At 38.0% G+C, this 15,117-nt stretch overlaps 1 protein-coding gene across 3 annotated transcripts in view; it reads left to right on the forward strand.

Annotated features, from left to right (window-relative positions):
- USP46 (ubiquitin specific peptidase 46) overlaps nt 1–11,509 on the forward strand; it is a 62,225-nt gene extending 50,716 nt beyond the window's left edge. For all 3 annotated transcript variants that reach the window (XM_020990115.2, XM_020990089.2, XM_020990098.2), the window contains 4 exons: nt 788–871; nt 4,090–4,287; nt 6,002–6,080; nt 7,713–11,509. In XM_020990115.2, the coding sequence (XP_020845774.1) occupies nt 788–871; nt 4,090–4,287; nt 6,002–6,080; nt 7,713–7,814 (463 nt within the window). In that variant the 3' untranslated portion in view covers nt 7,815–11,509. The remainder of the gene's footprint in view (nt 1–787; nt 872–4,089; nt 4,288–6,001; nt 6,081–7,712) is intronic.
- Nucleotides 11,510–15,117: the final 3,608 nt, after the last annotated feature.

Below are 15,117 nucleotides of genomic sequence, written 5' to 3' on the forward strand. Positions count from 1 at the left end.
TAAACATAAACATTTCAATATACTAAGAAGAAAATAAAGGAGGGGTATGCAGACTTCTGTTTATGTATAAATATGTATATATATATGTATATATATATATACATACATATATATATATACATACATATATATATACACATACATATATATATATACACATACATATATATATATATACATACATATATATATATATAGAGAGAGAGAGAGAAAATATTAAATTTAACACAAAAATAACAAAACTGCCCTGTTAGTCTGCATCTTCTTCAAGATGCTAAATGCTGTTGTCAATAGCCTAAAAATAGTATTCCCAGATATTCCCTCAAGTGATGTTTTAAGAACTGTTTTAAAAAGAGCTTTGAAAAGGGAAGCCTGAAGAAAACATTTCAAGCAGAACAGTAATATGACTCTTGTGTGTCTGTTTGATCTTCCATTACAAGTCCACTCTGTTGAACATTGGACTTTTTTGAATCATTAGGAGATTTAAGGTTGTAGCTCTGTGATCCATTCAATGTTTCTTGTTTGAATTTTTTTTTTCTGGTGAAATAATAGCCCAAACAATGGAAGTAACAATGCTGTGAACATTATCTCCAGGCCTCAAATGAAAGAAGTCAGAGTTCAACTTTTTATTTTTTTCAAAAGTCTTCTACTTTTCTTTCTACATTCAGATCACAAATCATCTTGTACGCTACAAAGGATTTTGCAGTGTGACAGAGGAAATGTCTTTGATCGAGTAAACAAAATATATCCTGGTTCCTTTTAAAAATGAGATTATGTTTCTCTACAGAGACTTCAGTAACACTGAGACACTGTGTAGTGAACAGAAATACTACTGTGAAACTTGCTGCAGTAAACAGGAGGCCCAGAAAAGGTGGGTAGAAACTTCAGATGTACCTTCTAAGTTGGCCTTGTTCTTTAGAGATAGGGGATGTGGGTCTTCATCTGATGGGGAGTGGGAATGTCATTGCAGAGTGGGAAGGGGCTGGGAGTCCACAGCCTTAGACATGGAGGTGGTAGGTGGCAGGGCTTGTAGAATTTCAGGTTTGGAAGTGACCTGAGAGGGCAACTGGGTGTGGCGTTTAAAAAGGTTTGAGAGAAATAATTTCTGGGTAATTTAATAATTTTATTAATTATGCCAGCATTTTAATAAAAGGATGGGCATTTGACTGTCTCTCCCTTAGACCAAAGACCATCATGGTGGCAGGCTCACAGTTTTTATACCCTTCAAAGAGCGAGTGTTCCCCAGGTTGGCCATCAACTCTGATTGGTTAACAACCAGAGAATGAATATTACAATGATGGCCCAGGACTTCAACTTTGATTATGTCTCTAGAGGAGACATTTTCCCCCACTCAAACCTGAGTAAAATACGGTAGCTGCCCCATCTGGGCAGGTTATGGGTAGAGGAGAAGGTTAGCTTCAGAGACTGAGGTCTTGAAATGAGGATTAAGAAAAGGGGGAAATCTGAATCTCCCCAAATCGTTGGTTATTCATAATCATTTCTCTTACATGCAAACCCCTGCCTGATGCAGAAACCCCTTCTATAATATTCTCAACACATGGAGATGTCAAATTTCTACTTGACCCATTCCTATAATAGGAACCTTTCTAGCTTGTAAAACATCCTGTCCCATTTTTGAAAAGCTATAAAATTAGATGATTCTTATGTTGAGCCAAAATGTGCTTCTTTGTATCAACTAACCATTGGTCTTTTACTTTCCCTCTTGGACACTCTAGAACATTTAATACTTTTCTCTTCTTTACCTTTCACGCCCTTGCAAACTAGCTTTGAATGCCACTACTTGACTAATGCTTTTCTTTCTAAGGTTACTAATAACCTTACTTATAACCATTCACTGCCAAATTCAGTGGCTTTTTTCTCACTCCTCATCCTGTTTCACACTGTTGACCACTCACTACTGGATGCTCTTTTTTTTTTTGGTTTTCATTATACTGTTCTCTCCCACCTGTATGACCAGTTCAAGTCAAGTCTCCCTTTCTGGATCATCATTTACATCCCAAATCTTATGTACCAATTAGTTGAACTCATGGGTGATCATGAAGTCACCAAGATGATATAGAGAAAAAAGAGAAAAGGGCCCAGAACTAAGCCCTGGGACACACTCACTTAATGGATGGGAGAAAGATGGATGACGGTCCAGCAAAGGATACCTGGTCAGACAGTGAAGTAGAATAAAAACTGAGAAATAAGAGATTTTTAACTGAATGATTTAGAACATTTTCTGAACTTTCCACTTTTTTTTACTATGACGGGTGAAGATGTCACTCATCCATGCCTGGCTTATCCAAACTAGTTTTACTGTGGCACATTTGGGACCCCTGTCTTGGTTTCCCCCTCCATGTAACTTAATTCTGGTTCATCTACAAAACCTTTAGTTGGTGTGTTACTTGAACACACGAGTGAATTTTAGTTTTATCCTAAGAAGTGAATTCTGCTGAGGTGTAGTAGAGGAAGCCTAGCATGGGCTTTGGAGTAGTAGTGTTGGAAGAGTAGTCCGGAGGCCTGGGGTCTAATCCCAGCTTAGTCGTTAATGAATTATGTGATTGTGAACAAGTCACCTAATATCTTTTTGGGCCTGTTTTGTTATTTATATAATGAGGAGACTGAACTAAGTGATCTCCTTGGTTCCTTCCAGCTCTAAAACTTTATGAGCACAAACCAAAATCAGTAGCACTTCATCCAGTATTTCCAGAGAGTGACATACATCAGTTGTGTAGAAATCTGAAGATACTCCTAGCATAGCACAAAAAGTTTCATTTTAACCCTTTCGTGCTACTTATTTGAAAGTGTCATAGTTCTCCATGCTTTAAATAGCATTTGTTGAACATAATTTGACCTCACTTTGATAATTCCAGGGGTGTTATTATGAGTGTTTGTTATTGTGGTACTTGAGTACTAGACTGGAATCGGGATTGATTTACTAAACTTATTTCCACTTCATTTAAATGGAAGAGTTGGAATGGAATCTTTAAGGTTTCCCCATCTCTGTTATTTTGAGTTGTTGGCCACTCTGCTATAATAATATAATGCCCTCAGGAGCTAGGTTCTCACTTCTGCTTTTTGTAATTTTTCCTTCTCTTCCCTATTGGCTGTCACGTCTTGCCACTGAACTGAGAATTCTTGGTTGAGAGTAGCTGAATTAAATGGAAGATTCAAGTTGAAAGCCAAAGGGACAGGGTGATCAGGCCTGCCCTCTTCACACTGAGGGAATTCCGTTCCACACCAAGATGCAAGACTAGCACATGGCAGAGGCATATCTGTGAACCCTCTTATTAACTCAAGGGTGGAAACAAGGCGCACTCTACCTGTTGGGCTAGCTTCTGTTTTCATCACTGATATTGCCACCAGAATGTATACTAAGACTTCATTAAAGGGAAGCTAGCAATGACTATTATCATAGGGAGATGTATGATTTATGTGAGATAGTCAGAGCCTTCTTCATTCTCTCACTCTTTCTTCCCCTGCCTCGAGGAGGGAAGCCTTGTAGTGTAATGGAAAAGAAACCTGGATTTGGAATCTGAGGGCCTGGGTTTTGTTACTTACTGCCTGTGTGACCAGGCATGTCACCTCACCTCTCTGGGCCTCAGTTTCTCATCTGCAAGATGAAGTCTAAGCTAGATGGCTTCTAACATCCCTTCCAGCTCTAAACTTTGGGTCCTGTGTTAGCCATGTCCCCTCTAGAGCAATGCACATGACTCTCACCTTTAATTTGATGATTCTAATCTGTTGTGGGCAGAGAAACCAGATAACCAAGTTTGTTAGACCTGAGTCCTGAACTGGTTTTGTTTATTAAGTATGTGAATTGTATTTAGGGAACAGATTTGTGCCAATCATTTTGGTTGCTCAGAGATCTTTTCAGTCATTTTCTGGATAGTTGATGTTACTCTACAAGATGATATCTAGTAGATAAGTGAGGTAATAGTTTATAAATTTTTTGTTTTAGTACCTGCTATTTTAGATTACCAGGGCCATGGCTACCCTCCATGAGCCAAAACAGAAAACAGAATGTGCTCTTTTTTTCCCAAGAAAGGATAAGGCTTGACTGACAACTTATTTATGACTTCCTAGGATGAGAGTAAAAAAGCTTCCAATGATCCTGGCATTACATCTTAAGAGGTTCAAATATATGGAACAACTCCACAGATATACCAAGCTCTCGTACCGTGTGGTCTTCCCACTGGAGCTACGTCTGTTCAATACATCCAGTGATGCTGTGAATCTGGACCGCATGTATGACTTGGTGGCTGTAGTAGTCCACTGTGGCAGGTAAAGGGCAGAATCACTGTACCTCCCATGGTCATTACTCATGTTTTGAAAGGCTGTTAAAAATCCACAGTCTAGGAAATTTGGAGTGGAACTTGAAGAAAACCACTGACCTATATAGGAAAGGTTGGTACCTATTTTCAGAGGGCCACCAGATTGTAAAAGGCTTCTTCCACCAAGTAAGCTGAATGAGCAAATACATTTTTATTCTTCAAGATAACAAAAATCTAGAAAGATTAAAAATATTAATCCACTTAATTAATTTTCTCCATTGGGGCAATTTTGATTTGGCTCATTTCTTTTGAAAAAAGTATATGCCAAAATTTTCTTTAAACTATGCCATATATAACATAGTAGTTTCTGATGGACTCACCAGGGAGTGCAAGAATCTCAGTTTTTAGAGCATTTGCAAACAATTAATACAATGAATTAGTGCAAATTTAATTTAATTGTGACCCTTTTCACATGTGACTTGTCCAGGAAATGGTATGTTGACATGCTACTGAAAGATATAACCTATACCTATATTAACATTCTCACTATAAATGAAAACAGAAGACACAAAGAACTTGTGACTAAATGGAAAGATGGAGAGAAAACTTGAAGCAAAGGAAAATCGTCATCACAACAAGTGGCCCAAAAGAGCTCAAATACATCCTTGGCTGGCAGATATTATATGGGCTTGCCAGGCAGAGACACGACACCTGAGGACACTAATGGTTTAGAGCAGAAATTCTTCACATGGAGTCCATGAAGCCAATTTCAGGGAATTCGTAAACTTGAATGGGAAAAAAAAATTGTGTCTTTATTTTTGCTAACCTCTAACCAGCATTTTGCCTCAAGTATGAATGTAGGCAGGAGATCACAGTGTATTATTAGGTTTCACCAGAGGAGGGGTACATAATCCAAAATACTTAACAATCTCTGGTATAGAGTGTTCAATCTGAACATTACAGAGGAGGACTACAGAAGACCATGAGCATTAAAACATCACAAATCAGTGAAAAAGTCGTTGATGATGATGAGCCTATTGTAGAGTTTAGAAGAGATCCAGCTGAGCCAGATAATACAGAGAGCACTTATAAACAAAACTAGAAGGAGCGCAACAAACAGCATAAAGTGGAAGTGATCCATTTGTGTTTTTGAGGTATATTTTCATCAGCATTACTAGGTGATTTTTGAAGTTTCTATCAACCCTGGGATTCTGTAATATTGAAAACACCAAATTTGAACTTCTATCACCGCAGTATTCAAAGTACCATTTGAGGAAGTAGTAATGACAGCTTCATCTTAAGATTCACACCATAAAGTTCTGTACCAGTTACTCCATTTTTCACTAAATCTAAGTTTTTGGAAACTTCATAAATTCCTAAGGAATTGTCTTTGGCCAGTGATTTCAGTATAGGTGGCTCCAGGGGTCAGCTGGATTGCTAGTTCTCTAGAGAAATGTTATTAACGTCAATAGTCTTTTGAAGTCATCAGAGGGGACCCCTAAGCCTCATTGTGCTCTCCTAGGACATGCATAATCTCATGTAATTTTGAACAAACCCCAGGGGAAATGGAGCTTTCCAGTTTAGACAGCACATCTAAAATTAAATCAAGGCTTTTCACTTGCACAAATCCAATAAAAGCATATAATAGTCATAGAGAAATAGAAGCATGAAACAGGAAAAATGTTCTTCCAATCACAGCTAATTCTTTGTCATTTTCTTTTCAGTGGACCTAATCGCGGGCATTATATTACTATCGTGAAGAGTCATGGCTTCTGGCTCTTATTTGATGATGACATTGTAGAGGTCGGTATGAAGACTGTTGTGGTAGTGAAGAGGTTTTCTCTCTTTACATCTTTTTCTGTTTCTTTGTGTAGGGCTCTCTCTCTCTCTTTCTCTCTCTCTCCCCCCTTTTCCCTCTCTCTCCTTCTCTCTCTCTTTGTCTCTGTCTTCTCTGCCTCTCTTTCTATGTAAGGAATCTGACAGTTAAGAACATTTGACTTTCAAATTGAGGATCCCCAAATTTTGTATTTGCAATTCAGGACAGAAGTTTGAGATTCAAATAGTCTTTGAAATCCTTGGTTATTGCAATGAAAAGTGAACGTTAATTCAATTCAGCAAACATTCATTGAGTGACTGCTGTGTCCAACAAGCACACTGCTGGGCACCATAAGGGACAGAAAAGTAGGATGGTACTTGGTTCTCACCCTGATCAAGTTGGAAGATAGGACTTAACTACTTGAAACTACTTAGAGGACAACACATTAATGAAAACACTGAATGAATAGAAGTTTGAAGAGGCAATAATAAAATTTAACTCCTAAAAGTGCTTTTTGTAACAGGTTTATTAGAGAATGCTCATAACATAAGGATAATTTTCCTTTTTAGCATCATTGTTGCATAGCCATAACAGAAAATGTTGGTGGAAATAATTTGATGAATGAACAATCTCTTAATCAGCTGATACTAATGGCCCCTGGCACCACTGGGTGGGACATTCACTTTAACTCATTTTTCCAATAGAAGTGATGGATTTCTGCTGATACCTTAATATTCCCTCACCTAGAATCTACTTTAGGCCAAGGGGGACAAATTTTCAGAACAGCTATCAAGGGTTAGGACTACTGTCTGTAGCAAAGAAACCAAATAAAGCTAACTGACCTGAGCTTTGATCCAGCTTGTGATCTTGACCTCATTAGTATTATATAGTCAACTGTACTAATTGGCTATGGACATGAGCAGTCTAGATGGTATTCTTAAGTAGGACAAAATGCATTCTGGTACAGTCCAAATACCCTTAAACTTCAAAGGTCTGTCCAAACTATTTTTCATATACTAGAATTTCATTGTATTAATTATTAAGTTAAATGGACCATCAGCTGGGACCATCGGATCTTTTGTTGTTGTTGTTATAGGGACATTTTCTGTGTAATGATTATGTAGTAAGGGATTTATAGGAGTAAATTCCATGCTTGAGGGACACATTAAATTTGAGATTGCTAGGGGAGTGTTTTATTAGATTATTCTTCAGGGCATTAAATGGAGCCTTGGTAATCAGAAAGAGTTAATGTTGATCTCTATTCCAACCCCCCTGCCCCTTTCTTTACTATTAGAAAAACTTAGGATATTGGATTGGGTTCTGGCTCTATGAGTTGCTTATCTCTTTTATAGAAAGAAATAGTCAAGTTAATTGCAATTAATCTTTATCTAAACTGGGAAATCATCCATTGACTGTGAAGATTTTCTAAGTACGCATTGGCAAATAATGATAGATGTTTTTACCTTATGATGTATAAAGTAATGATAGACATTTTTACCATATAACATATAATTTGTAATATGTTTGTATTATTTTTCTTCCAGTTAACATTTTGAACAGTTGTGTTCATTTTAATTTTTTTCTCTCTCTCTTCTATCTCACCTTCATTCCACCCAAAGAAAATAGATGCTCAAGCTATTGAAGAATTCTATGGGCTGACATCAGATATATCAAAAAATTCTGAGTCTGGATATATTTTATTCTATCAATCAAGAGAATGACTTGAAGAACTGTAGAACTGCTTTAAGTGGGAAAATGGAATCGAGCCCACTATGACCTGGCTTCTCCGCAGATCAATCACCTTCCTTCTTAATGGCCCACCAGTGACATACCCTGAGCCTAAATAGTCTAACCATGTTAGGCTGTTGTCCCCTTCCTCCTCCTTCCCCTGCCCCCTGCCCCTGCCATTTTGATATGCAGCACTTTTGGTTTTATTTCAGTCAGAGGTAGAATTAAATGTTATCCAATTGTAGTAAGATTTACATGAATAACATTTACAGATTTTTAGGATTGAGTATACACTATGCCATCTGCTGCCTCCCAGTGAACTAGAGTAATGTTTTCTACAAATGACCATGTTCTCTTTTGGGGCTTTTTACTGAACTTTGTAAATGGCTTCAGGGGTCAACTTACAATGCATTCCTCTTAATTGTGTAACTCAGAGGCTCTATTGCTCTCCATTTTTAGCTCATAAGCCAAGTTTTCTATAGGTTAGGCTTAAAGAATTGGATAGATTTCATGCCCTTCCAGGGCTGAAACTCTAGCTTTAAGTTGAAAAACTTTTAGAAGTGAGTAACCTCAATACTAAAAATAGCCTCAAAGTAGGGGAGTGGGATATAGAGCTTATTATGGTAAAGTTAGGGTTAGCCCTTTAGGCTTTGGAACCAGCCATTAAAAGTTCAAGGGCCCAAAAAGGTATGGCATTAAGGGTAAGTGAAAGAGGAAGAAACAGGAGAGAAGTTTCTGGACAATGCTAAGGTCTTTATCTTAAATATACTTAATGAAGTTTCAGTACCACCAAAATTTTCTCTTATCAGGCCCTGTGGGTAGTATCTGGCCCTACTAATCTTCAGGGTAACTTTTCAGCTGATCCTTCAATACTTCCTACAGTAGTGGGAATTTAAAAAAACAAAACAAAACCTGGCCCCGTTTCCCCAAATCATTTAGTACCTGCATCATCCTTATGTCATGGGACTAAACAGGGAATGACATTTTTACAGCTATCAAGTCACATGATGTGACTGTTAGTAATTTTTATTTTTCACTTAGTTTACTGAAGCCCTGGCAAATGTCAAGGCTAATAAAAAACTGTTCCCTAGGGGGAATACTGGAAATATCTAAGTAGGAAGGAGGCAAAGTCCAAGGAAGTGTAAATAGGGCAATAGAAGGAGGAAAAGAGAACTAAGTGGTGGACATTTTCTTGGGTTCAATCAGCCCTTAGGCTGTTAGACAAGACAGATTTCTAAGAAAGAACCTCATCTCACACATATTTACTTTTACTTATTTTCATTGTTTTATTTTATATATATGTATATTTATTAGAGCATATGACAGTTCAGTACTTTTCATTAAAAGGGTCGACTGCCTTTCTGTCCTTAGCTGGTTTTGTCTTTTCCTTTTCTCTCCATTCTCTCCCTTCCTCCTCTCCCCCAACCCTCTTAGCAAAGACTGAAATTCTCATTTTGGATTTCTGCTTCTATTGAGGAAGTCACTTAACTTCTCTATGTTATTATCTACTGTGAATATGATATTATTTTGTACCTTATGATCCATGAATTTGTAAGACTTTGGTATGATGTGGTTCGAAATGGAATTGGAAAGGTGAGCTGCCATTTTGTATCATAAGGAGTATAGCACTTTAACCAGAGAGAAACTGGATTTCTTATCTTTGAAATACCTTGAACTGTTTATTACTCAGAATGACTTAGTAATCCCACATGCTTCATTTTGTCATGCTAAAGGTGAAATGTTCAGCTTTCCATCAGAAGACAAAAACAGGGTGATTTTCCCCTTCCTTGGTGAGAGTAAAAAAATGCCTTACCTTGTTTAGAGGCAAATTCCTATTTTTGAATATTCATGCCTCGCTTTTTTTTCCATTAAAGTTATGCATCAATCACTTGCTTGGCAGGTGAATCTTGGTCTCTGCTTGTGAGTGAGAGCACTTTCCAGACTGAAGGTGACTAATGGAGAGAGAATGTCTGTGCTTAATGTACCCCAGATGCTTGGCTGTAGATTGCAAAGCTAAAGAAATGTATAGTGAACCTATACCTTATACAATCAGAGCTGGGAGACTGAATGATAACTTTGGTGAGAGAAATTATTAAAATTGTTTTAAAATAGATTTTTGGAGATAAATGTCCAATTTACTAGGAAGAGGTTTATAAACTGGTAAAGAATTAAGATATGATGAGTGAAGCAATATTTAAATGTTAAACCAGGGTTACAGTCTAACCTTTCATGAGGTTACAAACAGCTTTTCCCAATGACTTTTACTATGATAGTTTATTTTTTTCATGAAAAAAAAAGGAAAATGTAGAGTTTATGAACAGATTTCTGGTATTTGTAAGGTATTTTGGAAGGTATTAGAGAGACATGTGGGCTAGTGCAAGTAAATGGTTGGGAACTAGTGTAACTTGCCCACTATCAAAATTTGATCAGCATTTACTTTATTTTACGTCTGTGTCTGCTCACTCCTCCCTTCCCACCCACCCCTTCATTTCTCCTCCATTAGTAATAAAGAGATCAGCTATAATCTTTTTTTTAAAGCCTTTCCACTATGTTTAAAGATGACATCACCCAAGTGGATTTTTTCCCCTTATTCTTCCCATTATGAGAGAGCCTGAGGATGATGCAAAACAATCAAGCCCATCTTAAAAACCTCCTAAAAAATTCAGAGTTCAGAGGCTTAGTGCAAGTCTGTGGCTTTCATCTACATCTGGGTTTGGCTCGCTAGGCTCTTGAAGAAATTTCATTGCAGCATTGTTCTTATTGGTTTATATTTTAAAAGGAGCTCCTGTATCTTGCCTTGATGAAGGAGAAAAGAAATCTTTTGATTTTATCAATTCCTAGTTAAAAGTTAGAATGTGGTGGGGTTCACTCAGAGATTGTATAGAAGATACATTTTAGAATGCACTTTGATAGGGAGACAATTAGCTTCTGGTCTTGCTCTGCTCGAGACATTCCTCATTTTGAGATGCTATTCAATGCAACTGAAACGAAGGAGAGGTGAGGAACAACACCAGAGGAAGGTGTGTCTGAAAATGAGGCTGGCACCATTTGGGGCTTGCTAGACTGAGGCAGCTGAAGATAAGATGGGAAAAATAATAGAAACATTCCCTATACATTTAATTTTATGGAGCTGCATAATGGTGAACCAAGTTCTAACTGAGGTTTAGGGCTTATTTTAGATACATGGATTCTTACATTTTACCACGGATGAATTTTATCTTCAAATGTTACTTTTTGTTCAACTTTGTATATTCGTGTGAAATTAAATATCATGCAGTCAATGTTTTACCCTTGTTTGCTATTATGTAACCAAGGTGTTCATAGGCACCATTCTAAATAATTTGCCCTTGTAAATGATGTGGGTCAGGGAAAAATAGGTATATTTTTTTCTTGCTCAATTTACGTCAGTAAATTGTTTTCCAGTGTTATATTAATTTATTTCTGCCTCCTGTTTCTGCATAACTGAAGTATTTGCTGTATCCATGTAGTTTCCATTTGTGTTGCTAATACCTATAGTTTTAATTTGAAATAATCTGTACTTTTATTTTTTAAAATGTAACCAACCCAAGCACTTTAAGCAATAATTTCAATCGTGTGAAAATTCAATCAGTTTAACCCCTTGCCTCTAAAATGGAGTTCGCAAAAAATAATAATAATAATAAATAAATAAATAAATAAATGGAAATTCTCTCTGTAGAGAATTATGTTGGGTAATATTTTGCATGCACACTTCAAGACATGGTAGAATGGAAGGAAGTGACAGGTAACATGGACAAGCTATCATTCATAATTTGATCTTGAAATGGTTGGAATTTGATGAAAGTTTGGATTGTTTTTATTTCCCAGTAACGGCTATGTTCTTGTTAGAACCGATACATTGTTCCAGGAGACAGCTGTTTTTTTTTAAACACAAAAAAAGATCAACACTGAACCTGTAACCAAAGTCTATTGAACAATATGTTGAGTTAACAAAATAAGGAAAGAATAGTCGAGAGCTGGCAATTAAGAGCTGAAAATAACTGCAAGCTGGGATCTACTTTGATTTTCTTATGCAAAGTGATTTTATAATGCACCTTTCTGAAATAGAATGGTACATTTCTTTTGAAAATTGGCTTTTGGAAATAATTATGTCCCATGGGCTTATGACAGATCTAAGCTTGTTATAGGTTATAATATCGGACCGGATCTTACTGAAAAGGGTATATTTGGGAATTCTTCAATGAGCATATCAGAAACTAGACTAGAAAATTCCCAAGGTGTGTTCATTCCAGTTACCCCTGGCCCTCTGCTCCACTCCCAAATTATCCTGCAGGTTGAAGTCTGTTGCTTGTGCACTGTAACTAAAGAAACTTGAGAAAAGGCTCATCCTAGCCTATAAATACCAGCAGATATTTCTCATGGCCTATTGCCATGAGTATACTGAGGAGTATACTTGGTGTAGTCACCAACCTCAGCACATACACACGTCTTAAGAGAACAAAATTGCATTGTAACTTCCTTTTCCACTGCCAGCTAAGTATTGAATGCATAGAGCACACTGGTCCTGGAGTCGGGTAGAACGGAGTTCAAATCTAGTCTTTCTAGCTATGTGACCCTGGTCAAGTCACTTAACTGCTGCTTCAGTTTCCTCCATTATAAAATTGGGATAATAATAGGACTTGCCTCCCAGGTTTGTGAGGATTAAATGAGGTAATATTTGTAAAGCACTTAGCACAGTGTGTGGTGCAGAGCAGGCGCTTTATAAATGCTTGTTCCCTAAGGGTTCTATGTGGACGGAGAGATTGAGCCTTAAATATAGAGAGCTGCCTTCCACTTCATCTTCCTCTGTGTGATTTCACTGTGGGCCCCTCATACAAGAAAATGAAATAAACGGACATTTAAGATTTGTCAGACATTTTCATTGAGCTACTTACTACCTATGAGAGACAGGCTTAGCAGAAGGGTATCCCTGTTTTATAACTTGGGAAACAAGTTAACGAGGGGCTGTGACTTGTCCACAGTTGCACAGCTAATAAGTGTCTGAAGATGGGATTTGGACAGGGTCTCCAGACTCTGTGTCTGATGCTCACTCTACTATGCGAAGTTGATAATTATATAGTGCTTTAAAGTTTCCTAAACACATTACATACATTAGCCAGTTTGATCATCCTAACAGTCCTATGGGGTAGGTACTATTATTATTAGTCTTTCAGGAAATTTACACATGAAGACTTTCTTTAAACTTTTTTTAAATGTTTTTTTACATGCATTTTAATCTATTTCCCCAATGGAAAAAAAATTTAAATAAAATCCTCATAAATATGCACAGTCTAGCAAAATTCTCATGTTGGCCATGCTTGAAAATGTATTCCTTTGGGGCAGCCAGGTGGTGCAGTGGATAGAGCACTGGCCCTGGAGTCAGGAGGACTTGAGTTCAAATCCAGCCTTAGACACATAAATAACACTCACTAACTGTGTGACTCTGGGCAAGTCACTTAACCCCAATTGCCTCACACAAAAAAAGAAAAAAAAATGTATACCTTTCCCTTCAAATAGGTGACTTACCCATGGTCACACAGAGGAAAGATTCAAACTCAGTTCTCTCCCAAAACGTTCCCAACTGCATTTTGGATATGATATATTAGACACTGGGCCTTTTTTTTTTTAAAAAGGATTCCTAATTTTGTGCTTGGTGCAGCTAGATAGAGCACTGGGGCCGGGAGTCAGAAAGAACCATTTTCCTGAGTTCAAATCCAGACTCAGACACTTACTAGCTATGTGACCCTGGGCAAGTCCCATAACTCTGCCTCAGTTTCCTCATTTGTAAAATGAGCTGGAGAAGGAAATGGCAAGCCAGTCCAGTATTTCTGCCAAGAAAATCCCAAATGGGATCATGGAGTCAGACCCGCCTGAAATGACTGAACAGCAAACAACAGAGTTCATGCCTACTTCCTGTACATTCTTCAATGGACCTGTGCTGTCATTAACACGGAGTCTCCAACAGTGCAGATCACAATCTCCCCATGTCTTCTTACTCTGTTGCTTGTTCATGTCCTGTGGTGAATGTGCCCCGAGGAGTCAGCCAGTGTGCTAGAGCTTTCCTCTCAGTTTCTTGGCATCATGTGGACACCCACACAGACAGGGGCTGCCCATCTGCTATGCCTTCCTCTCGCTGTGTGATGTGGCCACCTCCTTTTCCAGGCATAATCTATATTTGTACGCTACTATTTTGGGTCAAAACTAGAGCCCTAACAAATACGGGGCACACTTTTCAGGTTGTGGATTACAAATAACTCAACCTGAAAAAATTGTTTAGAGGGATTATGGTGCACAAGATTTGGCAGCTGCAAGCCCTATCTGCTTTCTTAAGAATATTGTTCTTCCAGCCAATACAACAAACATGTATTTAAGCCCATACTATGTGTAAGATGCTATGCCAGGTGCTGGGAATACAAAGGTAAAATTAAAATCAGTCACTGTTCTCTAGGACCTTATATTCTGTTGCGGATGGGAGTGGGGGTGGGATGCATCTTTATAGAACACATAAACAGATAATTTTGTACATGATCATCTGAGGGAGAAAGAGAACACTTAAGCTCCTGGTAGGTGTCTCTTGAGCTGAGCGCTGAATAAAATGGGATTCTAAGAGGCAGAGGTAAGGATGGGAGGCCATTCTGAGCATGAAGGGCCTGTGAAGGCAAGAATTCTGACAGCAAGAACAATAGGTGGCCTCTTTGGCTGGAACGTGGTGTGATGGTACATGAACTAACCTTGGAAAAGCCAGGTTCTAAGAAGCATTATTAGGGGAAAGCTGGGGACACACATTAAAGGGCCATAGCACTTAGGTCTGTAAGGAATCTTGGAGGTCATCTAATCCAATCCTCTCATTTTACAGAAGAAGAAGCTGAGCCCCAGAGGTGGAGTGAGTTGTCCAAAGGCACACAGATAATTAATGGCAGAGCAGAGATTTGAATCCAGAGCCCCATCTGTGTGAGCAGGGAATGAAGGGAAAGAATAAGGTGATGTTTCCTTGGCTTTGCATTCTATTATTAATTTTTTTGGAAGGGAAATATTTCAGTAACTGAAGCCACTGTTTTCTGTCTGTAGTATTATCTGTTTGTTTAAGGCAAGGTGAGTTTTATGATCCAATAGCTTCCATTATTCCTATAGCCATTTGTCTGACCTTGCCTCAGGAAACCTTCATGACTGAGAAGCAGTGAATACAACCATAGCAGATGAAAAGTGAGCCATTATGAACCTAGTATCAGGGAATTAGATAGAACCTGGTCCCAATGGGTTGTTTCCAGTCTGAGATTT

The sequence above is a fragment of the Phascolarctos cinereus genome, unplaced genomic scaffold (genome assembly GCF_003287225.1).
Source record: "Phascolarctos cinereus isolate Bilbo 61053 unplaced genomic scaffold, phaCin_HiC Scaffold_9;HRSCAF=440, whole genome shotgun sequence".
NCBI classification, from domain to species: Eukaryota; Metazoa; Chordata; class Mammalia; order Diprotodontia; family Phascolarctidae; genus Phascolarctos; species Phascolarctos cinereus.